The 12,507-nt window shown below is 45.6% G+C and overlaps 1 protein-coding gene and 1 long non-coding RNA gene across 2 annotated transcripts; one reads left to right on the forward strand and one right to left on the reverse strand.

Moving 5' to 3' along the window:
- Positions 1-457: 457 nt before the first annotated feature.
- LOC141370512 (uncharacterized) lies at positions 458-3,499 on the reverse strand. Its single transcript, XR_012374593.1, has 2 exons — positions 2,924-3,499; positions 458-2,028 (listed from the first exon to the last, which is right to left on the reverse strand). It is a non-coding gene; the product is annotated as an uncharacterized lncRNA (long non-coding RNA).
- A 41-nt stretch (positions 3,500-3,540) lies between these two features.
- LOC112810081 (malignant T-cell-amplified sequence 1-like) lies at positions 3,541-4,377 on the forward strand. The gene has a single exon (XM_025853564.2). It carries the CDS (start codon positions 3,689-3,691, stop codon positions 4,232-4,234), a length of 546 nt encoding a protein of 181 aa, XP_025709349.1. The 5' UTR covers positions 3,541-3,688; the 3' UTR covers positions 4,235-4,377.
- Positions 4,378-12,507: the final 8,130 nt, after the last annotated feature.

The following is a 12,507-nucleotide window of genomic DNA, read 5'->3' on the forward strand; positions in this document are numbered from 1 at the left end:
TATACTATAATCTTAGGCCTTATAAGTACCACACAAAAGGTGTTTTGCAAATAAAGAAACTAGTAAATGTACTTATTCTGTGTCTATTAGATAAGTCCTTTGTATATTGTATTTTTTTTATTCCTCGTAACCAGGCCATACACCTTGTGAAGTATACACTGTTATGTTTCAGATTTCATGGAAATAAGGCAACATTGGGGGAGGCTGACACGAACGTAGGCAGTCGTACAGCCTTGGCCTAAAAATCAATCTGACTTTAGATTGGGTCGTTAACTTTCCTCCTTCTTTTTAAGATCCATACAGTTAATTAACTTTCAATTGATTGTAAATTACTTAATGAGAATAGCTGGTAGTATGTTTCAATGTTTTAACATGCTCGTTTGTTGAAAGCAACATTTGTGTATCATATTTTTTCATACGCTGATGTGAGTCGCGCTCAAAGACCTAGACTCCTCTGTAAAGTTTAAGAACCAGGCTCCACGATTTGATTTGTTTTTAAGATTCATTTAGTTATTTGAGAGGGAGACAGAGAGAGAGAGAGAGCGCACAGGCAGGGAAGGAGGGGCAGAGGGAGAGGGAGAAGCAGACTCCCCTGCTGGGCAGAGAGCCTGACAACGCGACAACGCGGGGCTTGATCCCAGGATTCTGGGATCATGACCTGACTCCAAGGCAGACGCTTAACCGACTGAGCCACCCAGGCGTCCCTAGGCTCCACAATTTTAGAAAAGGGTAGATTTTAGAAAGTCTTAAAATACAGGTTTTTCATTTTTAAGCTTCCAACTTCTTTAATTTTTCAAGAATTTAAGGAGAAACTGGTGCTTAGCATCCTTTTCATGGAAGATGCCAGTGTATAGATTGTGATTTCTGATAAAAATAATTATTAACTTCAAAACAGATTTTTCACTGCTATGGAACTTCAGAGTAAACTTTCTAAGAGTCCCTTGTGTAAAATAACTTCATCAAAAAAAAAATCCTTTGGGCTTTCCTCTGATAGACAGTTTCAGGTCAAATCAGTTCTGATTAAGCTACTCGTGGTCCACAGACAGGTCACCTGATCATGTTAGCCAGTAATGACTTTTCCTCCCTTGAAATTCCACATCTGGTTTATGCTGCTCATACAGCACTAACTTCACAAATAAGAACAATGGAACAACCATAAGACCCAAAGAAAAAAGAATTATCATATTGGGTTAAGCCCATAAACCTATACATAATAGACGAGGTTAGCTGCTCATATATTAACTAGAAATGTGTGGCTCTTCATGGGATCAAAGTAATTGGAGTGAAATCTCAGGGAGGCATATGAGAGGCTTGGCCATAAATAGGAAAGCTCAAGTCTGGCCAGCTGTACTATGTCCTGTGTGAAAAGAGTATTAAAACAATCATGTAACTGGTTTCATGTTAATTTAGTAATTGTGGCTACGTGAAATACTTAAAACCCAATTATTCTAAGTTCTAATGCAAGCAATTCCCACCTCTATCCCCAGGAGATGGGTATTCTTGTTAACCACACTTTTGTAATGAATAAACTGAGATGCATACAAGTCAGTAACTTTCAAGATTTCAATCTAGTAGATGATGGAGCATGATTCATCCTGGGTTCTCAAGTCAGGACACATCAACATGTTGCTCTAATACCTCATTTAAGATGGTCTACGCTTGTGATGGTTAATTTTATGTGTCAACCTGACTGGTCCACAGGGTGTCCACATATTTGGTCAAACGTTGTTCTGAGTGGTTCTGTAAGGATGTTTCTCCATAAGATTTAACATTTTAATCGGTAAAGCAGATTACCTTCCCTAATGTGGACGGGCCTCAACCAAGGCCTGAACAGAACAGAAAGGCTGACTCTTCCCTGAGTAAAAAGGAATTCCTCTTGCCTGATTGCCTTTGAGCCAGGACACTGGTCTTCTCCTACCTCCGGACTTGGACTCAGACTGAATTACAACATTGGCTCTCCTGGGTCTCTAGGTTGTTGACTGTTGATGTTGGGACTTCGTGGCCTCCATAATTGTGTGAGCCAATTCCCTACAATAGATACATATGCTGTTTATATAATACACATGCGTTCTATATATTACTTATACATATACATAATTCCATAAATTTATACATATAAATGTATATAATTTCTATACATATATATAATTTTATAATTTATATGTATATATTCTCTGGAGAACCCAGACTAATACAGATTTTTGTTCTGAGAATGGGCATGGGGAGATAGATATCTATATCTATATCTGTATCTATATATATATCACCCTGATGTGTTGTAAGCTCCCAAGAATGTGGAAATACGTGTTATCTTTCCACTGCATATCCAGCACCTGTTATAATTTCTGCTGCAGGGTAGGCTTCCCAAAATTATGCATGTATTCATTGGAGAGAAATGCTAGATGAAAGAATACAGAAATAAAATACACAATTCCTGGGGTGCCTGGGTGGCTCAGTTGGTTAAGTGTCTGCCCTCTGCTCAGGTCGTGATCTCAGGGTTCTGGGACAGAGCTCCCCACCGGCTCAGTACTCAGCAGGGAACCTGCTTCTCCCTCAGCCTGACCCCGCTCATTCTCTCTCTCTCTCTCAAATAAATAAATAAAATCTTTAAAAAATTACTAGTTCCCGCCTTCAGGGGCCTCACACTTCTTAGGATGACATGCAGAATCTACATATATAAAATCTAATTAACTGGGTGACTTCCATATTAATCTCAAATGGGTATGGACCTAATAATGGAGTTTCACGACGTATGAATCTGAAGTTGATAGAACTGTAAAGGGAAATAGATCCACAATCACAGTTGGAGATTTCAATACGCCGCTCAGCAACTGATAGAATAAATAGAAGACAACTCCATCCACCAGTGGGACAGAGTTATTAGCATGTACACAACACTGAACCTAAACAAAGCAGAACGCACATTCTTTTCAGGAGCACTTGGTGACGTTCGCCAGGAGAAACCATATTCTGGGCCGCAAGCTGAGTTTGGATGTCTTGAAGAGGACAGAAGAAATCCTACAGCATTCCTCCTGGCCTGGAAGCCTCCTCCCCTGGTTCAGGCGGAGAGAACCCAGAAGGGAGAGGGCCGCATCCAGGGATGACAGGCGGCAGGCAGATGTCTGCGATGACACGTCCCCGAGCCGGACGTGTCAGAGAGCGTGGGGGAGACGCAGGGTGTGCGACGGGGAGAACCGGGGTGACGACGGGGACTGGGCTCCTCGCGGACGCCGGAGAGCCGCACCTGCTCCCCGCACCTGCTCCCCGCACCTGCTCCCCGCACCTGCTCCCCGCACCTGCTCCCCCGGCTTCCGGCGTGGGTAAGTGCAGGGACGACGATTCGGCTTACCAATAACAGAAGTAAAAACAACACGCCCCTTCCGTCCCTCCCTTCCCGCAAGAGGAACGCAGCCTCCCACTCCTCTTCCTCAAGTCCCGCCCCTTTTGCCCACCCGCCGGGGGAGACGAATCTGCGGCCGCGGAACCGCCCGCAGCAGCGCGCCGCGCTCCGGGGGCGGAAGTAGCTCTCACGCGGAGCCGTAAAGCGCGCTCCCTTCCGGTTAACGACAGCCGCCGCGACCGTCCCTGCCGGCCATCCTCCGGTAAGCGCCTCCGCCGGACCCTGGGCGTTTCCACAAATCTTCCCAGCTCGGGCTCTTCGCTGGGGGCGCCCCCTTCGCCTTGGATCATGTTCAAGAAATTCGATGAAAAGGAAAATGTGTCCAACTGCATCCAGTTGAAAACCTCGGTTATTAAGGGTATTAAGAATCAATTGATAGAGCAGTTTCCGGGGATTGAGCCGTGGCTCAATCAAATCTTGCCCAAGAAAGATCCGGTCAAAATCGTGCGCTGCCACGAGCACATAGAGATCCTCACGGTCAACGGAGAGTTACTGTTCTTTAGACAGAGAGAGGGGCCGTTCTACCCGACCCTGAGGCTCCTTCACAAATACCCCTTCATCCTGCCGCACCAGCAGGTGGACAAGGGGGCCATCAAGTTTGTGCTCAGTGGGGCCAACATCATGTGTCCCGGCCTGACGTCCCCGGGGGCGCAGCTGTACCCCGCCGCGGTGGACACGGTCGTGGCCATCATGGCCGAGGGCAAGCAGCACGCGCTGTGCGTCGGCGTCATGAGGATGTCCGCCGAAGACATCGGGAAGGTCAACAAGGGGATCGGCATCGAGAACATCCACTACTTGAACGATGGGCTGTGGCACATGAAGACGTACAAGTGAGCGTCCGGAGGGGCGCCCCGGGACTGGAGCTGTGGACGTGGTGCTGTGTCTGTGTTTGTGTCTGTGGGACGGCATGAAGAGCGTTCCTCCGCGCTTACGACAGATGCTCAAGGGAACAAAAACCAAGTAAAGATTTGGAAGGAGCCCAGCTGTCTGTATCTGTGTCCTTGCGCGCGTGTGAGTACGGGTGTGCGTGTTGGCAGCGGGGCGCTTCGTGGAGAGGCGCCGTGTCCTCTGCCCCAAGCGGATGTCGGTTCAAAGGCAGGTGCGTCATCTGTGGTAGAAAAGTAGATTTTTCAAAGCGAAGAGCATGCGGTTGGGAGACAGACCCACAGTTGGGATCCAGGAGTTGGGAGGGGAAAAATGACCGGAGAGGGGCCCGAGCAGCTCGGTTGACAGAACACTGGAAGGACGAGCAGAAAGCTCAGTACAAAGTGTCCCGCAGGCATTAGTGGCTGTCTGCCCGACGAGCATCATCCCGTCCCCCCTTGCTGGCAGAACTCGGTCCATCCCGGCTCTACGTGAGCCAGGGAAATTGCGATTAGGTTAGGCCCACCGCAGTGCTCCGTTTCCCAGTGAGACGGAGTCATTTGTGGGTGGTCATGGGACCTAGGGCCAAGTAGAATCTTCCTGTTCAGGAATCCCTAGGAATCCGTAGGTCCTTCCTCCCACGGTTTTGAGTTACTGACCTGGGCGGCCATGTGACCTGTGTTAGGAGGGGCTGCTGGAAGATTTCTGGGAAAGGCGTGCCGGCTCTCAAAGAAAGATGCATGGGGAGAAACAGTCTCCCTGCTTTGGGCGGACGTTGGCATGTGTGATTTTGCTCTTGCCGCACACATACGCGCACATAGACTGACACACACACTCTAACGTGCACACAAAACCTTGATGAGCATCAGGTCTGAACATGGAAAGCAACCGGGTCCTTGCTGATTTATGAGCTGATGATTAATCAGCTGTTCGGATTCCATATACCGGGACTCTTTATTAAGGGATGTGGTGAAGTTATGTGAGGTAAAACAGTTTCCTTATCAATTATTTCATCTTGCCTTGGGTTTTCTGAAATTTAAAGCCAACGTTATCTCAGTTTTTACAGAATGGCATCATAGACACCCAGCTGAAAAATTGTGTAAAGGAGGGGAAAACAGGTCAACTGAAGGCTCACTGGCGACTTCGCCATGATCGGTTTCAGTGTCACTCCTATGAGGGCAAGATAAATTGCGGTAGATTTAGGGGTGAATGGAAAGTGAAAAGGTAAAAGGTGGTTATTTAGACTCATGTTATTCCTTACAGAAGTTTCGTTGTGAATGAAAAGATACTGGGTAAAAACTAGAGGAAGGTTATAGTCAAGATATTTTGTTTTGGAGTCCAGATTATTTTTCTGTTATTTTTATTGTTGTTGTAGGTTGTTGATGGGGTATCTAAGTACGTCTACTTGTTGAGGAGAAAGATTCACTAAGAGTGGGAATACTCGATGGGGATAGAATCAGTGGGCTAGAAAAGTGGGAAGGAATGGCTCCAAGAGGAGAGGAGGGGCTGACCTGCCCTCATAAATCCGCACATTTAGATTATGTCCTTTCATCACAGAGTTGTCCTGTAACAACTCAAACTCTCCTCATTAGAACACTATTTTTTCCTCAAAGGATTAGGGCTTTTGCCCCATTTAATTGTCTACCCCAGTCAGCACCACTCCGGCCGTTGGTGGACACCTGTGGAGGCCCTGGAAGCATCTCATGATAATATTCGGGAGCGGCAGTGACTCTGACGAACACGGACGGAGACACTCAAGGTAAGAACCCTACAGTTCTTTCACTGTGTGTCACCACCAACTATCTCCACCAGAAGTTGAAAGAGGACCCTCTGCATCTGTTTTAAGCCTTCTTTCAGGACTCCTCACTCATGCATATGCATACTGTCTTCCATTATTGGACGGTGAGGCTGATCCTTGTATTGATACCAATCCCACCAAACAACTCACGGTAGAAATCCCGCATACACATTGGAAGGGATGGAGGGCAAGAGTTAACATGACCTTCCTGGAATGTCATACAAAATTTGGTGTGTGTATTCAGAGATAGATGTATTTATTAAAGCCTTCTCTACATTCATATGTTTAAGGTGATCTGTGAGCCAAAAGGTTATTATGAACAATTAAAGTAGAAGAGGATTGTCTCTACTTACTCTTGGCTAATACCAATGTCTAATTCGATGGTGAGGAGACTGGCAAATACAAGTGATAGTCACCTCTTACCTCAAGAATCCGCTCACTCCAGTGCTGTTTCATCCAGGATAGTTCAACAAACATTATTGGGTACTTGCTTTGGGGCTAGATACTGGACTGGAAGTAAGATGCAGAAATATAAAATACCACCCTGTTTTCCAGGAGCTTAGTCTTGTTAGGAAGGCAAACATGTAGATACATAATTTAATTTCACATATTTGTGTATGTGTATACACCTACATATAGTAAATGTATGAATTACTTATTGTAATATGGTATGAATGAGTGAGGGAAAGTTGTCTCTGCCTCGAAAATCAAAGAGGATTTCTTAGTTAGAGGCTGTCTCAGTAGAAATGTTAAAAAAAAAATGATTAAGGATGTTTTCATAATGAAAATGGTGAAAAAAATTCCAGGAAAAGAAATAGTGTGAGCAATGCAGTAGAGTCACAGAAATAGAAGCGGCTTGACTTCTGTAGGTCATCATTTTCCAGGAGAAGAGATGAAACTAGAGGCTTATGGTAGAGACCCACTTTTAATGTGCTAGAGGATTTATGTGCTTACAGTTGAAATGGGTCTTTACAAGAGTGCTGAGAAGGAGTGCAGTGTGAGCGAGATTATAGGTTGGGTAGATGATAGTGGGAGAGTGGATGGAGGGGACCTGGGACTAGAGGAAGTAACTAATACTGCAGCATTGCAGATCCTATTTTAGTATATGTGCTGCCGAAGCGAGCACAGCATTGCAGATCCTGCAGGCAAGAGACGAGGACACTGATTCAAGGGATACGAATTACTCTAAACATTTTTGTGGAGGAAAACTTCAGACATTTACTGGGAAAAGGAAGTCTCCACTTGGTGGAAAATGGCCCCATAAATAGAAGAGGAGCCAGGAGGAGGATGGTTTGGGCAGGGCAGCAGACGAGGAGAGGGACGTCATTCTAGTGACGCGTATGACGCAGACATTTCCTACGGGACCTCCAAGTGGGACTACCCGGCAGACGTACAGGTGACAGGTGTCTGGAGAGTGGGCAGTGCCAGGGCTTTGAGGCAGATTTCTGAGCCATTAGTATGCAGGTGGTGGTTAAAATGATGAGAAGTAAATGCTCGTGAGTTTTAAAATGAGGAGGCTGGAGACGGACTGTGTGAGCGGAGGAAGATCTGTCCACTTGGAGAACGAAGGGGACAGCGCGTCGGTGGGACCATGAACCCTATGACCCACTGATTCCCGGGAGGAGAAGAGCGGTTTCCTTCAGCTCTAGAGGGCGAAGTAAATGCCTAGAATGGTGACTTATAGGGACCATGAACCCTATGACCCACTGATTCCCGGGGGGAGAAGAGCGGTTTCCTTCAGCTCTAGAGGGCGAAGTAAATGCCTAGAATGGTGACTTATAGGGCCTGGAGAATCTTGAATGGGACTCACTGGGACAGAAAGAGGCTTGTCTGTCTTCACATATACAGTGCCCACTGGTGGCAGAAAAGGGGGACATGTGCGTTTTCCCAGCAGTCAGCCTTGGCCAATCCCACTAGACTTGGGTTGCTGTTTGGACAGTTAATGTTCCTAATTCTGGCCAGCCACCTTGAAAATCTATGTAACCTCAAGATTCAGAGAAAGAATGGTGTTGGGCAGGCGGTGCACTCTGGCGCCGAGGGCCTGGCAAGAATGCAAGGCTCTGACCACGCAGAGTCGCTTTCAGCGTTGTATTGGCAGGCGTTAACCACGAGGGATGAGGTGACCCCCTCCTCTGGAGAAGGAGCAGCCTTGCTTCTGCCCGTAAGAGCCGCGGATGCAGCAAGCTTGGACCCCCTCTGCAGCACGAGCCCCTGTGTTTGCAGTCATCACCTGTGGGGTGTGAAGGTCTTGGGGAGTCAGTGCAAACGAACGTGAAGCTCTGGCTGCTGCTTTTCTCGTGACTCCTCTGTCCTTTGTCTCTGGCTGCGCAGCCTTGTGCCTTCTGCCCGCATTCATGAAGCAAGCTAGCTTGCTGGTGTGCAGGTCGCGTGAAGTTGGAGACCCGGCACAGTTCTTGGCAGTTTGGGGGATGGGGATGGGATGCTAACTGAGACATGGCTTCTGGAAGAGAGAAAATGAGGACCCCCCACAGGCCAGGCAAGAGGACTTTAGAAGACCCCTCAGGATCCTGTGACAAAGGCCCTTGTCGTACCAGCAGCGGGTGAGGAGGGGAAGCGGGGCACTGCCCTCGCCTGTCTGTTCAGCAGCAAGAGACGGGATGGACACCAGCCTTTCAGATGGCACCTTGGTTGTCACACCCTCCGTCCCGAGTGAAGGAAGAACGGCGTGCTGTCACTACCAAGGGCAGGCCCCGGACTCTAACTGAAAGGTGATGTGGTTTTGATTGCAGAGTCAGGGGGTCTCCAGCGCTGAATTAAACGATGTCCACAAGGGGATGGAAGGTTTTGGAGGGAAAAGTTTGTTTATTGAGCTCAACAGGCAGCCTCTGGAGACCAAAGGTAAATGCAAAAATCTTCCTGCCTGTTCCTTACTTCCTACACTGTTCCCTGAGGCCCTCCTGCCTCCCTCCCTCTCTCCTGCCTCAGCTGCTTTAGGAACAAAGCCAAGTAAGTTAGCCCCTGAGGCACAGGTGTTAAATCCTTGATCTGTGTTAGCATTTTGGGGGTGGTTGTGGGGAGCAGCATCTGAATTCAACTGATAGGGCTCAGAAAATTCACAAAGAAAGTGGTAAGAACCAGCTCACTCAAGAACCAGGTAACTAGGGGCGCCGGGGTGGCTCAGTCAGTTGAGCATCCGACTCTTGATCTCAGCTTGGTTCTCGATCTCAGGGTCATGGGTTCAGGCCCCCCGTTGGGCTCCATGCTGGGTGTGGAGTCTACTTTAAAAAAAAGAAAACAGGTTGCTAGAAGAGTACTGTTGTACAGGAACAATTTAACTTCTACCCTTCTAGCTTCTGTGGCTGGTCAAACAGTTACAATAGCATAAGACAGGTTAACAAGAGAAAACCAAATTTAATTATGTACGGGAGCCCCATAAAGATAAGAAGACTCACAAGGCAGCTCTGGGCAATTGAAGCTTATACAACATCCTGAGCGATAGAGAGGGTTGGGGGCCTGGGGAGACAAAGGGAAGGAAGGCTGTTCACAAGACGGCAGAGGAGGTGTTTGGAGAATAAAGGTTTCCCTGTTATCCACACAGTTTCTTAGGTAAACTGGCTGTCTCTGGTTAAAGCTCTCTTCCTGGTACCAGGCCCTCTTTCCCATGTAAATTTAGGCAGTTGAGAGAAAGGTGAAGAGCTTCTCCTGAATCTGCTGGGTTTTGATCGCCTTTAGCTCAAAATAATCCTCGTGCCAATGTGACATATATTGGGGAGACTCGTCCTGAAACCCTGAGTTTTGTACTTATTAAAGTAATTAAATTTGTAGTTAAAGTTCTTCAAACAAAGAACACTCCAGACCCAGAAAGTCTCACTGGGGAATTCCACTAAACATTCAAAGAAGAAATAAAAATTTTACGGAGTTTCTTCTTTAATAAATAAGTTTAGGGGACACTTCCCAATTCATTTTATGAAGCCAGTGTTACTCAAAAATCCAAACCAAAGACATGACAAGAAAATAAAATCAGACCAATATCCTTCATGAACATAAACACAAATATCCTAAAAAATATTAGCAAATTGAGCCAGAAATATGTAAAAATAGCAAAATATGGGATTTATTCTGGAAATGGAAGGCTGGTTGTCATGAGCGAGCCATAAGGTCGCACACACGAGTTGTGTCTTTCCACAATGTCAGCTTTATTCCATCATAAAGCAAAGTTAAATCACAATTATAGAGCAGGTTCAGGATTCCAAACTCAGTGACATTTCACCATGTGATTAAACTTGGCTTCCTACATAGCACACAAAGCAGGACGTGAGACAAGCCACACAACAAACAAGGCAACAGAAGGGCGCAGGAAGTTACCGAACCAAACGCCAAGTCATCCTGTGGGCGTGCAGTTGAGATGAGGCCTTGGTCTGCCCGGGTCAGCCCTCGGCACTTACTGCTGCTTATGTTCAAGCAGTGACGGGTCTCAGTTCTGTTTGGAGATCCACTGGGCAGAGCCTTTGGCCGCAGCTGCCTGTTGTAAGTGGTCAGACAGAGATGGGTCAGGTCTGAAGAGTCTGACAGTTTGCTGCCCAAGTCCTTCCCTTTTTAAAGGGATTTAATTGGTTTTGGGGTCCCTACAGACCTCTCTTCTGGTTCTGGTCGTTATCAGTTCTGGGGTGTCAGCTGATGCTGGTCCCGTTGATATCTCTTAGCTGCGGTACCTTAACTGCTCAAGTCATTGCTTGACACAGGCGCCTGCTTGACATGAGAGACTCCATTTTGCTCTCTACACTGGTGCAATATTCAGAACTTAATTAATGAACCGTATTAGTAGGTTAAAGAAGAAAAATCACATGCTTATTTTACTAGATGCAGAAAAAAATTGATATAAAGCAATATTAATTCGTTCAAGAAAAGAAAAGTCCCCCAATCTGGTAAAATAGATCTACAAAACATCTACAGCTCACGTTATATTTATTGGGAAAGACCGAATGCTTTCTTCCTAAAATCAGGAGCAGGACAGATATGTCCCTATTACCACTTATATCAGTCATTCTACATGGTCCAGTAGGGGAAGAAAAAGAAAAGACATATAGCTTGCAAATAAAGAATAAAACTGTCTATTCACAGACAGTATGATTGTCTAAGTGGAAAATCCAAAAGAATCAATAAAAAGGTTTCTAGAACAGATATGTGAGATGAGCAAATCAATTTATTCCAAAATCAGTTGCATGTCAATATGCTAGCAATGAATATTGGAAATTGAAACTTGAAATAATTATGTATCAATCTCACAGAGTACGTGTATGATCTGTATGTCAAAACAACACAAAACACTTAGGAAAGGAGCCCAGATTAAAGGGAACCCTAGCAAGCACAGAGGTATGCTCTGTTCACAAACTGCAAGACTCAATAACGGCGTAATTGATGTGGGAAACAAAGGCAAAGGGAAAAACCTCAGTTACCTTTCTGGCTACAGCCTATTGACGAGTCCTTGAGACAGGCAGAGTGACCTTCCTGTACGAACTCAGCTGCCTCGATGTGGGAAGCTTTGCTAAGGGCAAAAGGTAATCTTAGCCTGACCCCCTGGGATCCTGAAATTCAACACATAAAAATTCCTTTGGAAACTTCCCTTGTATCTACCCTCCAAGATATACGTTGGCAATCATCCCCCAAGCATACGACCCACCGATATACATCTACAGGGTCTCATGACTAGGGTTTTACTAGACAGTAGTAAATGACCTTTTCCTAACAACAGCTAGCCCCTCAAGGTCCTGGAAACCTTGCTTCCAAATTCCTTAGAGGCTTACTCTCTCCCCAGCCCCGTCCCAACTTGAAAGTATATAAATAGTCACCTATCACAACCCCAGAGCAGCTCTTTCTGCCCACGGGTCTTATGCCCATGCTTTAATAAAACTACTTTTTTTGCACTGAAGATGTCTCAAGAATTCTTTCTGGACTGTTCACTCTGAACCCCAACATTTCTACATCAGTAATGTCAATTCTCCCCAAATAAATGTATACATTTTATATAATTGGAGTCAAAATCACACAAGATTTTTCATAAGAATTGACAAACTATTTCTAAAGTTTCGGGGGCATTTAAAGGGCATGGAATAGCTGAAAACATTTTGAAAAGAGAAAAAAGTTGGGGGCTTACACCACCTGACTCAAGGCTTACTATAAAGTGTCGTCACTTTAGTGATGTATAGTAAGTACCGTATAGTACTTTACTATAGTACTATAAGTACTTATATAGTATATATAAGTATATATAAGTATATATATAGTGTATATATAGTATATATAAGTACTTATATGCTATAGTACTTACTATAGTAAGTACAGTATAGTAAGTACTGACACGTCAGTAGGGTATTAGCAAAAGGATAGACATGTGAATTAATGGAACTGAGAAGAGAGTCCAGAAACAGACCCACTAAACATTGTCAAATGGCTTTTTACAAAGCTGCAAGGGTAATCCAATCGA

Source organism: Callorhinus ursinus, unplaced genomic scaffold (assembly GCF_003265705.2).
Source record: "Callorhinus ursinus isolate GAN/ISIS: 27379988/994484 unplaced genomic scaffold, GSC_fseal_2.0 scaffold36, whole genome shotgun sequence".
NCBI lineage: Eukaryota > Metazoa > Chordata > Mammalia > Carnivora > Otariidae > Callorhinus > Callorhinus ursinus.

What these genes read in the sequence shown, in the direction of transcription:
- LOC112810081 (XM_025853564.2), top strand. Translation starts at nt 3,689, where the DNA reads ATGTTCAAGAAATTCGATGAAAAGGAAAATGTGTCCAACTGCATCCAG.